Consider the following 23,745-nt stretch of genomic DNA (forward strand, 5'->3'; position numbering starts at 1 on the left):
ATTCTGGGCCTTTGTTCTGGAGACTTCTATGTATGGTGCACCCTATCTTGTATTTCACCCTTTGTTTGATAGGTAGCCAATGTAGGGTGTTCAAAAGAGGCTTCGATGGTGTGCGGGGAGGCTGATTTAGGACAAGACGGGCCGCCGTGTTCTGGACTACCTGCAATCTCGCGATAACTCCCTCATTTACTGATAGGAGCATCCCGTTGCAGTAGTCCAGTCGACTCAGTATAAGGGCCTGCACTAACGTTCTCCTAGTTGTATCAGGGAGCAAGGGGAAGACTTTCCTCAGCATAGCGATCACATGGAAACATGAGCCCACTACTTGATTGCTGTTTTGTTTTGTTTTAAAGAGAGCTCCTGGTCCAGACGCACACCGAGATTTTTTACCACCTGCTTTGGCTCTGGGACTGGGCCAAGGTCTTGCGGCCACCAGTCTGGGGACCATAGGAGCTTTGCCTCACCGAACAGCATCACCTCCGTTTTTGCCACATTGCATTGCAGGAAGGTTGATGCCATCCAGTGAGCTACTGCCTTCATCCCCAAGGAGAAAGAGTTCCTGACCGTATCTGTAAGATGTTTAAACGGGAAGAGGAGTTGGGTGTCATCCGCGTATGACATGGGGATGAACCCATGGGATCTCATGATGTTTGCCAGGGGGGCCACATAGATATTAAAAGGGTCGGGCTTAAGCAAGACCCCTGTGGCACCCCCTTTGAGATCCCCATCTCCTCTGACCGGTAGGCACCCAAGGTGACGGTCTGGGTGCGGTCGGTCAGGAAACTCCTCAGCCATGCCAGAGCTACACCTTCCAGACCGATGTTAACAAGTCTGGTGGTCATGATGTCATGAGACACGGTGTCGAACGCCGCAGACAGATCCAGCAGAACCAGGATGACGGAATAACCCCCATCCTGGTACATACGTAGATCGTCTGCGACTGACAGCAAGGTGGTCTCGGTGCTGTGTCTCGGCCTGAAGCCCGACTGAGAGGGATCCAGTCCATGTGTCTCCTCAACAAATCTGGACAGATGTCCATTAACAAACTTCTCCATCATCTTGCCCATAAAGGGGAGGAGAGAGATGGGTCGCAGGTTGGCAAGATCCGTCCAAGGAATGGTGGTATTTTTCCTTAGCGGTCTTGAATGGAATGGAATTGGATGGGTCAACACACGATTAATCCTTCCTGGTTAGAAATTGTAGTGGATGTCTGAAAGTTCAAAATGCTTATTGTGACAGTTGTGGTAGTGTTGGGGTGAAAGTGTTGAGTGAGGATAAAGAATACTGTATATGTGTCAAAAGGAAAGTCTAGATTCTATTTGCCAGTGCATCTATCGGCCCATTGCCAGACTTCCATTACTGGCCAAGCTTATAGAGGGAATAATTAATTCTCAGTTAAGCTCTTTCCTCGGGGCTGCGCAAGCTCTGGACCCATCTCAACACGGATTCAGGGTGGGGCACAGCACGGAATCGGCCTTAATCAAGTCAGCGGAAGACATTAGGAAAGTGATGGACGCTGGAATGAAAGCCGCATTGATCCTGTTGGACCTGTCCGCGGCCTTTGATACGGTCCACCACATGATACTGGTGGGCCGGCTGAGGGCCTCGGGGATTCAGGGTAAAGCACTTAAGATCTTGAAAGCTTTCCTTTCCAACAGGAGTCAGGTGGTGGCCTTGGATGATCAAGAATCAAGTCAGTTTGTGCTCCCTTGTGGGGTTCTCCAGGGCTCATCACTGAGTCCGACTCTTTTTAATGTGTATGTTTCCACCCTAGCACCAGTCATTAGATCCTTCGGTTTTAATTTAACATCATATGCAGACCACACGCAGATTGTGGTGTCGCTGCTACCGGGAGGAGAGGACGGCACGGCCAGCAGGTTTAAAGATTGCATGCTTGCAGTCAGCGACTGGATGGCAGGGAACTGCCTAAAACTGAACTCGGCTAAGACTGAAGTTCTCCTCTTTGGGGCTAGAGAGAATTTCTGGTCCCCAAGATGGTGGCCGGAAGAGTTAGGCGTTCCTCCCTCACCTGTTGTCAAGGTCAATATTCTTGGGATTCTGATGGACGATAAACTGTCTTAGGCCTCAAGTAAATGTGCTGTCTTCAGCCACCTTTTTTGTTCTTAAGACATTACGCAAGATTCTGCCCTTTCTTCCAGATGAGTACAGGAAAACAGTGGTGTCTGGATTGATCCTGTCCCGTCTGGATTATTGCAACGGCCTACTGCTCAATGCTCAACAGGGGCTGCTCAATAAATTAGAAGTTCTGCAAAATGCAGCGGTCCGCTTGATCACAGGTACTCCCAAATTTGCCTATGTCGCCCAAGAGCTGGTGAAATTACACTGGTTGCCTGTGCGTAAGCGGATTGCATTCAAAGCATTATGCATAGTCTTCAAGGCACTTAAAGGGTTGGGCCCTCAGTGCATGACCCAGTACTTTCGGTGGTACAAACCTGCCAGATCCCTTAGATCAACCGATCAGGGGCTGATAGTGGTCCCAAGAATTAAGAAAGCTCGATGGGGAGGCAGAAGCTTTTTCTTGGGAGCAGCAAAGGCTTGGAACGCCTTGCCAGCGGACCTCAGACACGCACCAGATCTGATGTCCTTTCGGAAGGTCCTGAAAACATGGTTCTTTAGGCAATAAGCATTAGGGCTAGTCTTCAGAGTGGTCAATCAGCGCCAGAACACCAACTGGTAACAGTGCGCTTTATAAATGCTGCAAATAAATAAATAAATAAATGCTGTATGTGTAATGTCTCATGCCGTGATGGTCATGTCTGAAATGAAGACAGGTTGGTACTTGTTCCAGGTGATAAGGTTGATGTAGTCTGTGATTGCATGGAAATGGCCGATGATGATAGTAGTTTACAAACTTCATGTTATGCAGGGTTGCCTCGTCCTTCTCTTTTTTTTTTTCTAGCAAGGAAATACAGCAGTACAAAAATACATAAACAAGAAGATATCCACATTAACCCCTTCGATGCTGATGACGAGCTCAGCTCGTCATCAGCCACGGTGGTCGTGTGCTGATGACGAGCTGAGCTCGTCATGTTACGCAGCTTTTGGAAAAAAAGCCGCGTAGCGCAAAAATAACACCCGCACGCATGTGGTTAAGTACATACAATATACAGAATTTATACAATTCAAACAATATGATTAAATCCATTCCGCAATAGGTGCCCAAATTTTCTCCTCCAAAGCTCTTCTTTTAACCCCCTTTAACTTATAAATAGCAGACTCGATATTATACATAAACAATAATTTTTCACGCCAAGTAAAGAATGAAGGAGGATCTGGACTGATCAATTCCCTAGTAATACAGGACCTAGCTGCCGCCATACATATAAATAAAAAATAAGATATTGGCTTTGATCTAGAAGGGGTATGCTCGATACCAAATAACACCAACTCAATAGTTACAGTAATCTCGCATTTAAGAACAACAGAAAGAAAGCTTTCAATTTGTTGACAAAACGCCCTAAGTTTGGGGCAGAAAAAGAACATATGTAATTTATCAGCTGCAAATAACCCACAGCGACTGCAATTCGTTCCAGTAGTCGTACTCCACTTAGCGACTTTACTTGGAGTATAATAAAGGTTATGTATACACATAAAATGCTGAGATTTCATCATCCCTGTAATCAAACAATCTGAGGCAAATTTAATAGAAAGCAAGATATCGATATCGGGGATGCCTAATTTATTATCCCATTTCAACTGGCATTGTCCCAGATCATCCCCACACTCTAGAAACAAACTTAGATAAAGAGTTCCTATACAAGGTTTTTTCTGCAAAAGTTCTAATAATGGAATTTCATCATTCTAACTGAGGTGGTAGTTAGGTAACTCTGTAAAAAACTTCGAAGTTGAAGAAATTAAAAAAAATCATTTCTTGCCAAAGAGAAGTTGTTCTCTAATTCCTGAAATGAAGCAATTTGGCCATCAACGAATAAATCTCCCAAATATCGTAGTCCTTTCTGCTCACACCTATAGATCGTTAGGTCACAGAAAATAGCTGGCAAAAGACCTGACGATGTTAAAGGGGTATAGAAATGTAATTTAGATAGACCGAAATGCTTTTGAACTTTTTGCCAAACTCCAAAGGCTGCCTTCAATGTCTTATACTTTGTTTTTTTATGGTAACTGGGCTCAACAACCTTAAGAAAACTACCTTTCACTTTCTCGCCCATAGTCATTTCATATATCGATGGGGTTTGACAGATGGGTACATTTACTCTATCTCCCATTAAGAGGACTTATAAATTGTAATGCAGCAGCTAAATAATGAAATTAAAAGTTAGGGACGTTCCAACCGCCACACTCGTTACTAAGTATCATTTTCTTAAGGGCTTTACAATGGCGTTTATAGCCCCACAAAACCCGGGAAGCAGTCCTTTCTAAATTTTTAAAAGAAAGAGAGTGAAATTCTAACGGTATAGTGCGATACATATACAACACTTTTGGTAAGATCAGCATTTTTAGGATATTAATTCTGCCATACAGTGATAGGTGTAAGTGATCTAAGCGCTGTAACATAGTATTAATTTGCACTATCTCGGGATTTATATTAAGTTCCGGTATTGTCTCTATAGGCAAAGAAATCTTAATTCCCAAATATGTAACCTCTGGAGTTGTGGAGATATTCGGAGGTGGATTATCCCCAGAGCAAAGGATCTGCGTTTTCTCCAGATTAAGTTTATAACCGGAGAATAATCCGAATTGTTTAGCAAGATCGTTAATTGCCGGAAGAGCTGTCTGGACATCGGTGGTAGTTATCACTATATCATCGGCGTAGGCCAATGCTCGATAGTTGGTATTAGCGAAGTAAATAGGTTTAATTTTTTGTTCCAAAATAAAGCGATTAATTAAAGGGTCAATATAAAGTGCAAAAAGTAAAGGTGAGCAGGGACATCCTTGTCGGGTGCCCCTGGTGATTAAAAAAGAAGGCTGAAATTTGACCATTGATTCGGATACAGGCTTTCGGAGCAATGTAAATAGTTTAAGTGCTTTTATAAAACCTAAACCTAGTCCCTTCCTGGATAACACTTCCCATAGATAGCCCCAGGCAACCCGGTCAAAGGCTTTTTCAGCATCTAAGAATTCAAGTCCAACATTAGACTGGGTTGCTTGGGACCACTCAAGGAACGTAATCACCCGTCGAATATGATCCACAGTGTCTCGGGCAGGAATAAAACCATGTTGGTATTTAGAGACTAGCAGAGAAATAATATTAGATAATCGTGAGGCAAGGGTTTTAGAATTTTTTTTAACATTCAGCGTTTATAAGTGATATGGGACGAAAGGATGAAGGCAGCAAGGGGGGTTTACCCTTTTTAAGGAATACAGTTATTATAGAATCATGCCATGATTGAGGGGCGATGCCTTGTTGAGCTCTTAAACATAAATCCACTAGTTCTGATTTTAAGATACCCCGAAAAATGCTTAAAGAACTCCAAAGGAATAGCATCGGGCCTGCAGCTTTTCCTGAGGCTAAGGACATCAGAGACAGCTCAATCTCCTCCCAAGTAATTGGCAAATCCAGTTTCTCACTCTCATGTATAGGTAAAATATCATTCAAAACTGATTCAATAAATTGAGTAATCTGATTTTAGCAGTCTCCCACAACATCCTCAGTATGAGTATATCATCTATTTTGTTAACAGACATCCCAGCAGTGTTATTAATTTTATCAATGCTAGCAAACACCGCTTTCTGCCTTGCCCTCTTAGCTAAATATTTTTGTGAGTTTTCACCCACTTCATAAACCTCCGTCCGAAAAGCAACAATTTGCTGAGCAAACTTTAAAGCAAATCCTTGATGAATCTTAAGTTTAAGAGCCAATAGTTCCTTAATAATAGTTTCTGTAGCTAGTCCTTTATTACAAGCCTGCATAAGCCGAATCTCCAACAGTCTTAAATTATTCATTTCTGTTCCTCTTGCTTTCTAATCTCCCTCTGTTTTCTTATTGACTAGGTCAGTGTTTCTCCTCGAACCCCACACTTAAAAGTATCCCAAACTACTTCTGCGGAAGCAGATCCCTTATTATTAGAAAAAAACTCAGGAATCCAGGTGTTCATATACTCAACATAAGATAAGTCAAACAGGAGTTTACGATCAAAAGACCACGGTCGAGGGGTTGGTAGAATATTTAAGTCAAAGTTAAGAGTGATGGGGTTATGATCCAATATAATTTTTGGTAACACCCTATATTCCATTTGAGCACGTTCATTATATAATGTCTTCGAAACAAAAAAGTAGTCCAACCTGAAATGTCTTTGTTGGGGAGCAGAAAAGAAAGTACATCCAAAAGTTCCCCCCCCCTTTTTTCCATACCCCACATCTATCAATCTATATTCTTGAATGATCCCCTTAATTGCCTTAAATACATTCTTCTTCCTCCCTACATATGGAGTATTTCCGTAAATATCAAATGTTTCATCCAAATGTAAATTAAAGTCTCTGCATAATATTACATTGGGTTACCATAAAGCTAACTCCACACTTAAATGATGTAATACTGTAGGGTCGTCGACTGTAGAAGCATATATTGAACAAAAAGTAATGATCGATCCCCCAATTTAAGTTCAGCAATAACCCATCGTCCCAATGGATCTTCTTTAAATCTTTTAACTTCACCTAGTCCAAACCTCTTTCAAATGGCCACCCCTCTTATTGTAGAGCTTTGGCGAGAACACCCCACGACCTCCAATCCAAGATCCCTAAACCACCCTCTGTTTGCCCAAGAGACATGGGTCTCCTGTATACAAATTAAATCCGTCCGCATAGTTTTTAACATCTGAGCCATTATACCTCTTTTTCTTTTATCATTTAAACTACAAACATTGATGGAACACATCGTCAATTTAGCCATTGTCTTGTATTAGTACAATTATGCAATTAAACTTGTGATAACCAAAGATTCCAAAAATTGGCACCTGCCACACAAAAATCATGAACTTAAAAACAAAACATCCTTCAGCTGTATTTCCTTGCACCCCTTGCCTACCCACACCCCCCCAACACACCCTCCCCAGCCCACCCTCTTCCCAACACCCCCCCCACCAGAACCTTAAGGGCAAATGCCCTCATTGATGGAAAGTGAGTATGAGCTATGTAATTCTGCCCGGGCCGACCAGACCCAGGTAGTACCTTATCTCCGGCACACAGATAAAAAATAAAAAATAAAAAGAAAGATAGAGGGACATACCACCAGAGCAAAAAAATATGTAATCCTTATCCTTAACCTCATCCAATCTGTACTACATTGCATCTAAGAATTGCTGTGCCTTGACCTCAGATACAAAAAAAATAGTTTTTCCCTTATGCACAACCTTAAGTTTTGCAGGATTTAGAAGAAAGACTTGCCCCCCTTAGACTGGATTGGTGCCATTAGCTGTTTAAGCCTCCAGCGTTGATGCACTGTCACCAAACAAAAAACTCATGCCCGAACCCTTTCTAGTCTTTAAAGGTCTAGCCAAATCATACAAAATCTCACAAAGTAAGTAGTTCTGTAGGCATATAAGGATAGCTCTTGGATTCTTGTTCCCCCCCCCCTCCCCCGGTCACGTTTTTGATTAAAGGGAATACGATGGGCTCTTATAATTTCTTTATCCCAATCCCATCCATTGAGATCCGGAAAAGCATCCGAGAGCATCTCTACAACAAAACGACGAACGTCTCTTCCCTCTGATTGTTCAGCAATGCGTAAGGTATTACGTTGTGCGCGGTTTTCCAACTTCCAATCAATATCTTGTCTAGTACTTTCCAAGTCCTTAATTGAAGTTTTTTGTGTAGACAGTTCGTCTTCCACGACAGAGATACGAGCTTCAGTCTCCTGTACTGTCAAATTAGTTTCGGTACTAGACTTAGCTAGGCGACGAACGACATTCTGCAATTTACACACAGCTCCTTGGGTGCGGAGTCCCTCCGCTTTAGTCTCTTCTCTATGAGACATGATCAGTCTATACATGGAGGTCTGCAGTTTATATATTGATTTTAATGTAATCTCTTCATCTCCCTCCAATAGTTCTGGAGATTCAGCCTCGGTTTCTGGAGCCATTCCAGCCCCTTCCCACTGTGGTTGATTTATTAAAACTAGATTTTCACCTGTGAGGGGATTTTTTGCCTCTGCAGCCCTGCGAACTGTATTAAGAGCTCCTTCATTCGCCAGGAAGTCAGAACCAAGAAGTTCTTCCTCAGAAGTTTGATTACAATCATCAGCCCAATCTTTTACAAGCAGATGACCTCATTCAGTAACTCCTCTTCAAGTTCCCCATCAGATGTTATCGACACATCGGACATGGAGAAAAATTGACCCCCCAATTCAGTGGATTCTGCATCATTTAAAGGTTGATCATCTACCCTTGGCGAGACCCTGACCCTCCAGCTCGAACTCCTGCTGGTTTAAAGAGGTCTCAATTGAAAAAATTGCACCATGGTTCTTAGGAATAGCACCACACATGTCAGTAATAGGTCCTTGCATGCTTCCTTGGATGTGACCCCCAGGCGTCTGGTCGCTATTATTAGAAGAAGCAACTGTATTCTTCTTCCTGAATAAATCAGGTATTACAGGCTCCTTAATGACTCCATTCTGTTGACGAGCCCGGGTCTCAGAAACATCTTTATTAAGTGGATTGGGCTCTGTCATTGACGCTGTTGCAGTTTTTTCAACGGCACTAGGCGTAGCATTTGCGGCATTGGCTGAATTAATTACAGCTTTTTTTGTCCCTCTGCCTTTAGGCGCCATAATTGTCCCTTAAATAATCCAATAATCCAAATAGCTGGCAGGTCACTATCAATAACAGATATCCTTATGCTGATATAAACAAGCTTATGGACCCTTAAAAATTTTTATTTTTTTAAATTCTTGCTGCCTGTTTGCTACTTAGAGCGCTGCCTTGATATGTATCAGTATCTATAACAGTTTATGGCAGTATCAGTAAATTACTTGGATTATTTAAATTTTGTTGCACCTACTTATTGCCGCTAAAAATGTCCTGAGCTGGTATCCCTTCAATGTAATGTAATGTTTGTTACAGTGTATCTCCGTCTTGTAGCTTGTACGGGTACAGTATCTGCAAACACAAAAGCTCAATGTTGCACCTCGAGAAGGAACTTCCTACCAAAGTCTTACGGCGTCTTCAGCGTTTATTTTTTCTTTTGCCCGCACTCACACGCCTCCGTCTCTACTCTTTGCCTCCACCTGAAGCTCCTATGACCTTCGCCTTCACCGCTGCAATCCCAGCACTCCGCGGCTCCCGCCACTGTCTCTCCCCGCCTCTCGCTGACACTCCGCAGCTCACAGCCGCAGCTCACAGCTGCCCCGCAGCCCGTGAGCTCTGCTCAGCCGTGAAAGTCCGGGATAAGCGCTGTAAACACAGCCTGGCGGTGGCAACCGAGCGAGAAAACTCCGAAGGTCGGCTCAGCGCAGTACCAGCCCCATTCAGCGATCAGGTCAGGTCAGGCATCGGGCAGAACTCCACGGCTCCTCACTCGGCAGCGGTAGCGGCTGCCATCTTGCTTCTTGCCTCGTCCTTCTCGTTCAATTGTTTCCAGGCATTTGCCTGACTGGATTAGATGGTATATTGTTGGATAATTCTGGGTATACTATCTATTTTGTATTAATTTGTCTGTTTATTTCCTTTTAAATTTAATTGTTTTCTCTGTTCTCCCAAACTTACTAGTGAGTAAGCTTTCCTCATATGTTTCTGTTTAATGTTTGTTATTGAAAGGGTGTTGGATTTAGCACATCCAGATTCATTAGAATCTGGACCCATTGTGTGTGATTAGTTATGAGGAGGATTCAAAGGTGAGGAGTTTGTGAGGTGATGGCGGTTGCTTACCTCCTGCCCATCTCTACTTATAAATGCCTCGGTGTCACTTTTGCTGCTGTGACATAATTTCAGTCCATTAGCAACCAATCAAGCAGTCAGTATCCTACTTAAACAAATAAAATCATTAGTTTGTAGATCTGTAAGTGTCAGGATTACGTTCCACAGGATCCGGTCGTTGATAATGGGGGTCCACCTCCTAACGTTACCAACTCCCTGATAGCAGAACACAGGGAATTGGAACCATTAAGTGAGGGAAATCAGGAACGGGGAGGGGACTGCTGGGACAAAGGCTCTGAAATGATATAAAAACATACAAATCCGTTAAACATACTTCAGCAGTGAAATAGCTACTCTCAATTCTCGCTAAGAAAGGCCCACCATATGGGCACACGTACACACCTGAAACACAGAGTCTATTTACCCCCAGCAGAGTAATCATAGAAAACAAGGAAGGTGTCACAACTCCTAACACCATCAAAATCCACTGATGACAGCAGCCAAGAAGTACTGGTAGGACAAAGCAAAATGAAGAGTCTTCAACACCTGATTATTGTAAACCCATACCCAGCTTGTTGTACTAACGGAAAGTGCAAGAGGAGTATCTCAACCTCAATAGTAAATGAACGGAAGCAAAGTAAAAGTCACCACGAAAGTACAATACACATGAAACCAAATACTTCCAAGGAAATCACGGCAGCAAGTGGTTGTCCAACACACCTTGCTCCGCTACAACCGTAGAAATGATTAATCATTTAACGGCAACGCGTGGCCAGCAGACACACTGCGCTCCGCTCTTGGGCTGGAAAGAATGAAGAACACGGTAACAAGTGGCATCCACCACTATGTTCCGCGTTCCGACGAAAGCACGATATAGCAAAGCAGATCCGCGTGGCCATCCGGCACACAGCGTAGAGGATAAGACAAGCGCAGCCGCGCTGTAAGCCCTCGGAGCCCGAGGACACAAAAAGAAGATAGGCAGCGGTAACGTGTGGTCGGCCGACACACTACGTTCCGTTGCCGCTGAGGAGTTGCTGCACGAACACTCACCACTGCCTCCACTCTAACTGGACAGGAGCGGTAGCGATAACACAAGACCCGTTCCTACGGACCTCCGATCAAGACCCGGAAACAAAACAGGATTACGCGCATGAGCCGATGCGTGCACCCACGCTATGTAGCTTCCTGGTCCAAGGGCTCATGGGAAATGTAGTTTACAGGCTAGGTAGGCGCCAAGGAAGCCCGAAACCTGACAGTAGGTCCCCCTCCTAGGGCCAAGCTTAGCCGGGAAACGGATGTGAAAGCGTCGCACTGCCGCTGGAGCGTGAACATTCTGCTGAGGCTCCCATGTATCGTCCTCCGCCGAATACCCTTTCCATGCGACCAGGTACCACAATGCTCCCTGTTTCCATTTAGAATCACGTATGCATTTCACCTCGTACTCGTCCCCACCATCAATCAACACCGGAGGGGTTGCCTTCCGTACACAGGACAAGGCAGGTTTCAGTAGGTTGCTGTGGAAGACAGGGTGTATGCGCATACTGGCAGGTAGTTTCAACTTGAAAGCCACAGGATTCACCTTCTTAGTGATGACATACGGACCGATGAAGCGAGGATGGAACACACTACGCAGTTTGAAGCGTATATTCTTAGTAGAGAGCCAAACGCAGTCCCCCACCTGATAATCCGGTCCGTCCTTTCGATGAACATCGGCCCACCGCTTGTAAGCCACCTTGGCCTTGGTCAAATGCTTGATGAGCTGTTTCTGTACTGAGTGTAGCTTCCGCACTCTGTTATACACTGAGGGCTGAGCAGACACGCTCTCAGGAATCTTGACAGGGAGAATGTTAGCATCTACCCCATATGTTGCATAGAAAGGGGACATACCCGTAGAGCAGTGCCAGGCGTTGTTGTACGCCAATTCAGCCATCCATAGCAACGATACCCATGAGTCATGTGCTGTACTGGCGTAACAACGGAGGTATTTCTTTAGTGTCTGGTTAAGCCTCTCCGTTTGACCATCTGTCTGGGGATGGAAGCTGGTGGATAAAGACGACTTGATCTGCAACGCAGCACACCAGTATTTCCAGAATCTGGCTATGAATTGAGGGCCCCTGTCCGAGACTATGACCTCAGGTACCCCATGTAACCGGATCACTTCTGTAAGCAGTAGTTGAGCCATCTGACCAGCCGTCGGTAGATTGATGCAAGGTATAAAGTGACCCAGTTTGGTCAGGCTATCCACCACGACTAGAATTGCTGATTTGCCCTGATCAGAAGGCAACCCGGTTACAAAATCCAAACTTATTGTTTGCCAGGGCTTTCTTGGCATCGGCATGAGCATCAGTTTTCCTCTCAACCTTCCGCTGTCTGTCTTTGCGCTTGCACAAACTGCACAACGAGCAACCCACAGTGTAACGTCTTTTTTCAGAGTCAACCACCAGAAATGTCTCTGGACTAGATGGATTGTCTTGAGCACTCCCTGATGTCCTGCCAGAGGAACCACATGACACCACCGAAAAGCTTCTTGTTGCAAGGCGATGGAAGGCAAGAAAAGCTGAGTGTTTATGAAAAGCAATCCCTTCTTCATGGATCTATTGTTGTCTTTCGCCGCCCAGGTATCCCAGTGAGAAGGGGTCTTTGCATTCCGTATCTTACTCAGGAACGAGTCCGCACTGAGCACACAAACCACTCTATCAGGTTCTATTATGGATTCCATAACTGGTACACCAACGGTATCACCTTCATCTTGTCTAGACAGTGCGTCAGCCTTTCTATTCTCGCTACCTGGTCTGAATGTGATGATGAAGTTGAATTCTGCAAAAAACAGCATCCATCTCATTTTACGTTGAGACAAATGCCTGGCAGTCTGCATATATTGCAGATTCCGGTGATCAGAATATACCGTCACCGGATTCTCCGCACCCCACAGGTAATGTCTCCATTCTTGGAAAGCCCTCTTTACTGCCGAGTTCTTTTTCAGAAACCGTATAGTTCTTTTCGGCTGTATTCAGTTTTCTAGAGAGATATGCCACAGGATGTAATTGACCGGTCTCCGAATCTCTTTGTGACAGGATAGCCCCTAGTGCCTCATCGGATGCATCCGCTTCCACTATGAAAGGCAAGTCTGTCTTTGGATGGGCCAACACCGGGGCTGAAGTGAAAGCCGGTTTCAGACACGTAAAAGCCTGTTCTGCCTCCAACGACCAACAGAAAGACACTCCTTTTCGCAGCAAACGTGTCAAAGGGACTGCCATCTGTGAGAACCCTATGATAAAACGCCTGTAGTAGTTTGCGAAGCCCAGAAAGCTTTGTACCTCTTTTACTGACTTGGGCGTAGGCCAGTTCTGAACAGCTAGGACTTTGCGATCCGCCATGCGTAAGCCCTTTGGGTGTAACATGACTCCCAGGAATTCAACGGAGGCCACCCCAAACTTGCACTTGCTTAGTTTGCAAAACAGTTTATGTTCTCTCAGTTTCTGGAGTACCTTGCTGACTTGTGCTGTATGTATGTCTACCTCCTCAGAGTAAATCAGAATATCGTCAATATATACAACCACACAGACATCCATGTATTCTCTCAACACGTCATTCAAGAAAAACTGAAAAGCGGCAGGGGCATTGCAAAGCCCAAATGGCATGACCAGGTATTCATACAAGCCATAATGGGTCTTAAATGCGGTCTTCCATTCATCCCCTGCCCTGACGCGGACTAAGTGGTAAGCCCCTCTGAGATCAAGCCTGGTGTATATCTTGGCGTTTCGGACCTGATCTAGCAACACCGTAATGAGTGGCAAGGGGTATCTGTTGCGAACTGTAACCTTGTTGAGCCTGCGATAATCTACACAGGATCGCAAATCACCATTTGCCTTTGATATAAAAAACAAAGAGGAAGCAGAAGGCGAACGGGAAGGGTGGATAAACCCTATCTTCACATAATGCTCTAGGTAGTCTTTCAGGTACCTCGTTTCAGGGACTGACAAAGCATAAACCCTACACGTGGGAATCACTTCACCTTCCACCAGATCTTTCCGGCAGTCGTATTCTCTGTGTGGGGGTAGTTGCTCTGCCATAACTTCACTGAATACGTCTTGAAACTCCTGATAACACGGAGGTAGGACCACCACCTTTTCTGCCGCAGTGGCTAAACTATGGGAATAAGTCAAAGCTACAACATGAGGAGTCAGCTCAGACACAATGTGAGCGCTGCAACTGGGATCTACAAATTCCAGAGTCTTTTCTCTCCAATTCACCAAAGGGTTGTGGTGGCTAAGCCACAGCATACCCAAGATGACTTCGTATTGGGGTGCCTCTATGATGTTCAGCCGTATCTCCTCCCGATGTAACCCTCCCGGTACTGACAAGGATAACACCAAGTCCTCTGTTCTCTCAGTTATAAGGCCTGACTTCAGAGGTTTGCCGTCCACAGCCCATACCTCCTCAGGGCTGTCCCTCTGAATCCTGCCTAATGCTAAAGAGGATACTAAGCCGCTGTCTACGAAATTCCCCGTAGCCCCTGAGTCCACCATTACCAGTACTTGGTGTACCTGAGCCTGGTTTTCCAAGGACATGGTAAGCACTATATGTGATTCATGTTCCTGAATTTCAGGGGCGGTGAGAGACAGGAGTTTCCAGCTCTTCTCTACCTTTTCTTGAGGGGGCACTTCTTCTGTAGCAATGGAGGATACAGATGCTTTCGTATTACCTAATCAAGTCTCTGCTGCTCTAGGTTTTGAGGGACATTCCCGAACAAAATGGCCCTTTTTTCCGCAATACATACACAACCCTAGTACTCTCCTGCTTACCTTCTATGCTCTGGTCAAAGGGGCCCTAACAGCTCCTATCTCCATGGGTTCACTACTGGGGTCTACAGGTTGGCTTGCCTTGCGAGGGTAATAATCGGGACGATAATTCCCTCTCTCAGCTCTGCGTCTGTCGCCCCCTCTGTCAGGAGTCTCCCATCCAACCTAAGGTAAAGACTAATCATGTCTGAGCATGTGAGAGGCTGAGGATCAATTTGAGCTATGACATCCTTTAAGCCCTCTCGTGACCCTTGGTAGTAAATGGACATACGTTTCTCTTCAGGCCATGCGGTCTCTGCTATTAACCTGTTGAACGTAGTGAGATAGGTAACCAGGTCTTGTCTTCCTTGTCTCAACTCTAGCAGTTCTCTATCTGCTCTAAAGGTGGTGGCCCTCCTATCAAATACCTTCTCAAACTCTGCACGGAATGCCGTCCAATTGGATAAAATGGCATTGTCATTCCGCACCAGAGGTACCGCCCAGTTGGCCGCATCTCCACTTAAATAAGATATAGCGAAAGCCACCCTAGAATGATTAGACGGAAACGAGGATGGTTTACAAGAGAAATGCATCAACACTTGAGTGAGAAATATCTGTGTCTTAGTGGGATCACCGGAATATCTCTCGTGGTTAGCCAGGGGAATTGGAGGTGGTATCGTCACCTGAACCGGCGGGGCAGCAGTCGTAGCGTCAAAGGGGTTTCTGGCTAGCTTGTCCACCTTTTCACGCAAAGCAGCTGCTTCCGACTTAGAAGCAATCAGTTCTTGTTGCACTAGAACCAGTGCTTGAAGCACATCATCCATGGTGGCCATGATTCCCAAAACCACCGGATCGGGTGGAACACAATTCGTGGGCGCGTAGTTCTGTCAGGATTACGTTCCACAGGATCCGGACGTTGATAATGGGGGTCCACCTCCTAACGTTACCAACTCCCTGATAGCAGAACACAGGGAATCGGAACCATTAAGTGAGGGAAATCAGGAACGGGGAGGGGACTGCTGGGACAAAGGCTCTGAAATGATATAAAAACATACAAATCCGTTAAACATACTTCAGCAGTGAAATAGCTACTCTCAATTCTCGCTAAGAAAGGCCCACCATATGGGCACACGTACACACCTGAAACACAGAGTCTATTTACCCCCAGCAGAGTAATCATAGAAAACAAGGAAGGTGTCACAACTCCTAACACCATCAAAATCCACTGATGACAGCAGCCAAGAAGTACTGGTAGGACAAAGCAAAATGAAGAGTCTTCAACACCTGATTATTGTAAACCCATAACCAGCTTGTTGTACTAAAGGAAAGTGCAAGAGGAGTATCTCAACCTCAATAGTAAATGAACTGAAGCAAAGTAAAAGTCACCACGAAAGGTCAATACACATGAAGCCAAATACTTTCAAGGAAATCACGGCAGCAAGTGGTTGTCCAACACACCTTGCTCCGCTACAACCAGAGAAATGATTAATCATTTAACGGCAACGCGTGGCCAGCAGACACACTGCGCTCCGCTCTTGGGCTGGAAAGAATGAAGAACACAGTAACATGTGGCAGCCACCACTATGTTCCGCGTTCCGACGAAAGCACGATATAGCAAAGCAGATCCGCGTGGCCAGCCGGCACACAGCGTAGAGGATAAGACAAGCGCAGCCGCGCTGTAAGCCCTCGGAGCCCCGAGGACACAAAAAGAAGATAGGCAGCGGTAACGTGTGGTCGGCCGACACACTACGTTCCTTTGCCGCTGAGGAGTTGCTGCACGAACACTCACCACCGCCTCCACTCAAACTGGACAGGAGCGGTAGCGATAACACAAGACCCGTTCCTACGGACCTCCGATCAAGACCCGGAAACAAAACAGGATTACGCGCATGAGCCGATGCGCGCACCGACGCTATGTAGCTTCCTGGTCCAAGGGCTCATGGGAAATGTAGTTTACAGGCTAGGTAGGCGCCAAGGAAGCCCGAAACCTGACAGTAAGGGCGTTATTGTGGGAGACCAATCTAGCGTCAATGAGCCATCCTGTTTGTTTGTACATTTTCTCTAAAAAAATAAATCCGGACTTGGTAAAGAGGACAAGTAAAGATTGCCTCTGGTCTGTTGCGTTGTAGAAATTGCATGTGGGATTAAACTGATTGAAGACTCAACTCCATCATGGTCGTTACCTTTAAGGTTTTATTGTTTTTCCAGAGTGGTTCAGCTGGGTGTCAAAAATGTCCCCTGTGTGCCAACTGTACTATTTATGTAGCCTTTGAACTCAAACACTTTCCGTTATAATTAAATCTACATTGGTATATTGTTTGCATTGCAGTCACTTTGTATTATTTTTTTAATAACCCCAATAGTATTACCAATGTTATCTGGCATCTCCATTTTATTCAATCCCGCTATTTTTGTGAAATAACCCAGTGTGTTTATTGAATTAACATGATTGAGGTGGCCATTATACTGGGCATTATTAAGGTAGATCACAGTAACATCTATAAATAGTAGCTCAATATACGAGAGAGAAAGAAAATTGAGACACAACGTAATACTGTGCTGTTGTGCGCTAGCCAAACTGGTACATCTCATACTTTAACCCCTTGCGCACTGCGCTAATTCTCCCGCCGTGCGGGCGAATTAGCGAGTGGACGGGATTTGGACGGCCCCTGGCCGTCTTCTGCACATGCCCACCGTCACGTGGGACGGCTGTGGGGCTAAAGTGGACAGACTCACCAACACTTATCTGCCTCATGCTCATGCTCGTATTATTAGCTCAGCAGCAACAAAAAGGGGTTATAGAAGATGGTTATTTTTATTTTTTTAATTATTGCTGTTGGATTTATAAATATCACAGGATTTTTACTGAAGTACAAATCTGCAGGATTTTTTTGCAAATCAAAAATAGCTATACCCTAGAGGGGCACTTTTGATTGACTTAATGGCAACACCCACTTTCTAAGGATCTAACTATACCTGCTCTGGGGAGACTGACAGATTGAACATCTAAATGTGTAAATTCTATTTGAACCGTACAAAAAAGGTATGATATATTGAAAAATCTATAAAATAATTTAGGATCTAATCTACCATTTTCTTTTTTTCTTTTATTACAGTAGCATTTCCTGCAGAACTGGGTAAGTATGATAAAGGATATGAAATAATTTCATGTGTTCTATTTACTTTATCGAATTTCACATATCCTCTCCTTTTCCTACATTTAGAGAGAAAATACATCAAACCTGGAGAATGTGAGTAATATCCATGTACTGGGTGATGCTGTAGTAATTGTTAATCCTGGGGTAACAGTACCACAGAGGGTTTCAAAGGAATTATGTGCTGGTATTACCTAAACTCATTGATCAATTACAACAATATGTTCTGGGACTCTTGTATTTTCCGAGCGTAGTTCAGCTAGGAGTTAATAAGGTTATGTGCTTGCTGGCAGAATTCTTTAGGTTTTTGGTCTAAAGTTTGATGTTGTCTATTCAATCGTTTCGGAATTTAGATTTTTGTCCATGAGCTACCAAAAGCAATGCTGCGGTTTTGGTTTTAAAATCTAACTTGTAATGTTACCAGTCAGGAAATTCACAAAATTATAATGTAAAATATTTGATACCCAGTTTGATAAGTGGACAACTTTGTTATTCAGATGTTTGATTGAAACAATTGCAGATTGGTATATAAAAAGGAATAAGGAATAGAGATTGGTTACAGGGTCTCATATAGCTAGACAGAGCTGTCATGGGGGTTTACTTACCCAAGCAAATATTGTTTGGGAATTTAATATTGGTAGATCAGCCTATCATTCTTCAGCCCAGGCTTAATGTTTATTATGAAGATCAGATAGTAGTGTAAAGAAAATACATCTTATAAATGAATATTGGTTTATGAATGGCCACAGCCAAACATATGAGGGAGACCTTTGAGTCTCATAGGGCCAGATGTAGGTAATTCCGATTTACCGACTCTTAAATACCGAATCATACCGATTCGGTATTTAAGAGTCGGTAAATCGGAAGGGGGCAGATGTAGGTAATTCTAAATTGAGAATTACAGAATCTGTATGATTCGGTATTTACCAATTCGGTAAATACCGAATCGGTATTGCCCATTGATTCCTATGGGCCTTGAAGCCCATAGGAATGAATGGGAAATACCGAATCAGTATTTACCGAATCGGTAAATATCGAATCCTGCAAGGGTGCAGGGGGTGTCACTTTGACACCCTCTAGCACCCCAAGTACAGGCTTGTGTGCCATGTGGCACACATACATGCCCTAAGGGCATGTCTGTGTGTCACATGGCACAGGTGTACATGCACAGATGTGCGTGTACACCTGAATTCTGTATTTTACCACCCAATTGGATTGGATGGTAAAATACCGAATTGTGAAGGCCTGTAGCACTGTCAACAGTGCTACCTACATCTGGGTTTTACCGAAACGGTAAAATTACCGATTTGGTATTTTACAGAATCGGTAAATTTACCGATTCTGTAAAATAATGGCCCCTACATGCCAAAAACCAATTACCGGTCGGTAACGGCCGAAATCGGCCGTTACCGACCGGTAATGGCGACCTACATCTGGCCCTTAGTGAGTATAATCCTCCACCGTTTGGTAGCATCACGCCATCCCCTTCACACTCCATGGCTTGACCAATCTTAACTCTTTGCATGCTGATGACGAGCTCAGCTTGTCATGCAACACAGTAGCGCTGTGCTGATGATGAGCTGAGCTCGTCATAACGCCCACGCAGGGATAATTTCCTCGCTGTGCGGCATGCACCGTGCTGCATGCCGAGCCAAGCTCGTCATCAGTACCGCGGCTCCGCGCGCCCCCCTTTCTCCCCGCGCGGCGGGGGAATTAGCCCCGCGGCGATGGGGTTAAACAGCCTTCCTGCAGGCAGTTGTGTCTGCAGAGGCCCCAAATCCATGACAAAGAATGATTTTGTTTTGTAAAGTTTCTTTATTATTTTCAAAAGAAAAAAGAAATCTAGTCAATGCTCATATACAGATTTGTACCACACATGTATACTGTAGGTTAAACTTTTTATTCCAAAGAAAGGATATTTCTGTTACATGGATCTTCAGTTACTAACTTAACTATATTGACTACCCGTTTAACACCCCAACTAACTACTCCATCCCCGCCCTTTACCAGTTCCTACTTATCAAGATGCGTTAGTTAACAGGGTATAGGTCCGACAACATCAAACAACCCCCCTCTTTCCATTTTTCAGTCGACATTACTCGTTCTATTCGAGCAAACTGTGGCATGTTCCAAATATCTGCCTCTGGTGCATAGAGTCTCCCCTTCATAAGTCTTTTAGTCATCCTATCCCATATTCTAGCTATTAGCCCAATCAACGGTGGGGTGGGTGCCTCTCCTGTTGCTTCCCGGTTAGCCCGAGAAGTGCTCCCAGCTGTTGCCCACCATAGGAGCCATCAAACAAAGTCTGCTGGCAAGAGGGGTCCTATCCAGCCAAGCTATAGCTTGTTGTAATTGCAACTCCAGATAGTACAACCCTAAATCTGGAATTTCGAGGTCCCCTCTGCCCGATTGTCTTTTCATCACCTCCAAACGTACCGTGCAGCGCTTCCCATTCCACAGGAGCTGCATGAGAAGTACATCTAGCACTTGAATACTCTATGGAGTATTTCATAGAAAGACCCTTGCACTGTATAAAGGCATCTGGATAGTACCATCATTTTTAGTAAGGCAATTTTTCCCATCAAGGACAATTTTACTGTATTCCATAAATGTATACTCCCTTGCAGGCACTTGAGTATCCTACCCCTATTGTGTTTGTAAAAAGTATCTTTTCCTCTGGCTATCCGTGTCCCCAGATAACGCACCGTGTCCGGTTCCCAGGGGAACCCTACCTCGTGGAGCTGGTAATCTACTCCCCTTGCCATTATCCTTATTGCATATAATTGCGATTTTAGTTTATTAATGCGCAAGCCAGAGGCCATGGCAAACCGCTCCAGAGTATCAAGCAATATTGGGACATATTGTTTCGGGCAGGTACATCAACACATCGTCAGCATACAGTGACACAATATGTCCTGTGTGACCCACTGTAATACCGTGTCCCTGCAGCACTGCCCGGAGGTGACACGCCAATGGTTCCATTGCGAGGGGGAATAACAAAGGGGAAAGCGCACATCCCTGTATCGTTCCTCTCTGTAGCATCATAACATCCGACGCATATCGTACCGTGCAGACCCTCGCCATAGGCTTAGCATAAGGCAGTTTAACCCAGTTTAAAAACCCTGAGCCCAATCCCTTTTTTAAAAGCATCTGCCACAAATATTCCCACGTGTAATGAAGTGAAAATTCTATACTTTTGCCGGAAAACTCCAAACATCTGCCAACTATCAGATCATTACGTACACCATCCCTTCTCAGGACTCTGGGAAATCATAACACTTCACAATACTTACCCAAGAAGGAATACTGATACTAAAAGTACTATAGAAAAATCTGTAGCCTTAGTTGGAAGGATGCGAAAATAACACAAACAACGCACCCTGGTGCGAACAAAGTGCCTCGGCACTACAACAATACACTTCCGTGCGAGCAACTCAACCTTGTCGGGCGATGTCTCTCTCTCTAGACACCCTCCCCACGCACTGGCGTAGGGTCAACCTTGTCAGGCGATATCTCTCTATAGATATCTTCCTGTGCCCTGGCACAGGATCAACCTTGTTGGGCAATGTCTCTCTATAGACATTTTATATATATATATGAAGAAAGCAGTCCAGGTTCCGAACAGTTCTCAGAACCAACGGTCGGGACCTCAAAGCACCTCGTAACCAGCAGTTCACACAAGCCTCAAAGAAAGTAAATCCACCAGTGGAGAACAGGGAAGACGTTGTTTATTTAGGATTCCCACATTGAATTTGGTAGTTCACCCCTCTCTGCTGCTTTCGTAATAACCTCCAGCAGTCTTGGAACCACCACCCGGCGTACTCCTTATAAAATTCAGCCGCAATGGTCATCGATGCCAGGCGATTTAGCAGTTTTCAGATGATTCAGTGCCGCTCTTATTTCCTCCCCTCTAAAAGGGGCCCCTAGGGTTTCTTGAGTTTCATAGTCCAGGTGGGGTACTTCCTTCCCTGCCAAATATGTTTCTATAGACTGTGTATGTGTGGAGTCTTGAGGCTTCAAATATGTCCTAGTTAGGTGGGTTGCGAATGCCTTATTGATCTCATGTTGTGTCTAGACCATTTGTCGCTGGTCGTCTCTAATTGCCAGGATTGGCTGAGGCTGTGTTTCCCTACTGATTAGTCTTGCCAGTAGACCACCGTCTTCTACTCTTATTCCTATTATATTTGCTTAGTGATTCCCATAGGTCCCCTATCTTTTGCCGTTTTGCCGTCCAATTAGCTGGACCCTCTAGATCGGTTGCCTTTTCTAAGATGGCCAAATGTTGTTCTTGACATTTAAAATCCTGCTCTTGCATTTTCTTGACACCAGCCTCCGTAGACATACATACCCCGCTCATCACCACTTTCATGGCACCCCATTCTAGCGCTTTTGTGCTGGCGGTATTCCTATTTGTGTCAAAATATGGCTGGATTTCCTTTCCTATCTTAGCCTTATATTCCGGATCAGTTAGTGCCTCCGTGTTAATTCTCCAAAGCGGTACCTTAGATCTTGGCCGACACATACTATAAGCAATGGGGAGTTATCTGACAAATAACCGGGTAGGTATTGTGCTTCTTCTATTCGATTAGCTGCCCCCTTCTATATTAAAACATAATCCAGTCTTCTATGTGTATTAGCCGCAGGTGTATGACCGGTGTATGACACGAGTATTACCTTTGATGGGAGTTGCGATGCCGCCAGATATCCATGAGGTTGTAATTTGCTAACATGTGATGCATGGCCTCTCTGGTTTTAGGTTTGGCCTCTGATCTCGGGGGGTAGCTATCCAGTCTGCCATCTAATGCACAATTATAGTCCCCTGCAACAATCCGTTCTGCATCCAATTGCACAGTCCAACTGTTCCAAGACTGACCCCAAAAACTCACCATCATCATTGTTCAGGACATATATGTTAATCAGGCATACATTACACCCGTCTAGTGTTCCTTCCACCACCACATATCTCCCTGCTGGATCTAACCTAGATTTTACAGCCCTAATTGGGATTCCCGGTGCCACCCATATCAGTGCACCTCTGGCATATCCAGAGTAAGATGTCGCAAAAACTCACCTCTCCATCTTCGTTGGACATATTTAAGGCAGTCTCCCCACAGGTGCGTTTCGTGAAGAAAGGCTATACCTTTTAAGATACATTGCCACCCAAATCCTTTTGACCACATTATTTAGCCCCCGGACATTCCAGGTTATAAACCTGTAGTTCTGTCTGTTGCCTGTCATGACTTCAGTGTGTTGTGGTGCAGCACTCTCTATCTGGTTGAGGACCCCTTGATGTGCTATAGAGTAGGCCACTCTTTGTTGCTATATGCTGACTGACCTATGGTCTCTTTGTATCCCCGGTAATAAACCTTTTAACATAACTGTAATCTCCCAAAAACCACCTTCCCCAGGCAGTATTCCCCTAGCACAACTGTTGCCCAAGGACTCAGAACTCCACCCCATACCGCACATCCCCCCTCCCTACACCGCACCTCCCAACTTAAATTTCAACAAATATAATACATAAATCCAAAAATCTAGTCTCTGATATACGGCCATACTGTCAGGCAACGCGCCACCTCGCCCAACCTACGGTTTCACAAGACTGCATCAGTGCATCACAGCTGGAGTGTCCTAAACTTTTAAAGTGGCGGAACCGTGTGCCAACAAACTTCGCAGTCTTTATTTCTGTCTTTTAGGGGGCGACCCCAAATTATCTTCCATCACAGTCTTTCCCTATGACTTATAGTTTGTGTCCATATTGTCCATCGGTTCACCCCGACAACATTATCAATATACCTTAAGAGCCTTCGTCGGTTTGGTAAGGGTTATCTTCTGGCTGCGATTGAGTTTCTTGGACTAGGCAGTGTGGAGAAAACTGGTTTTGTGTAGGTTTCCTCTCTACTTCGGCCCTTAGGGTTCCATCTGGACCCATTAGGATACGCCCTACCTCTGATGAGTCATGCGGTTTGGATCTCTGTT

General features: G+C 44.7%; 1 protein-coding gene across 2 annotated transcripts in view; it reads left to right on the forward strand.

The window, feature by feature from the left end:
• Positions 1-23,745, forward strand: part of LOC147717724 (E3 ubiquitin-protein ligase TRIM39-like) — a 357,009-nt gene that overhangs the window by 222,869 nt on the left and 110,395 nt on the right. For both annotated transcript variants that reach the window (XM_086924505.1, XM_086924506.1), the window contains 2 exons: positions 17,728-17,748; positions 17,836-17,862. In XM_086924505.1, coding sequence (XP_086780631.1) covers positions 17,728-17,748; positions 17,836-17,862 — 48 coding nt within the window. The remainder of the gene's footprint in view (positions 1-17,727; positions 17,749-17,835; positions 17,863-23,745) is intronic.

The sequence above is a fragment of the Lissotriton vulgaris genome, chromosome 5, assembly GCF_964263255.1.
Source record: "Lissotriton vulgaris chromosome 5, aLisVul1.2, whole genome shotgun sequence".
NCBI lineage: Eukaryota > Metazoa > Chordata > Amphibia > Caudata > Salamandridae > Lissotriton > Lissotriton vulgaris.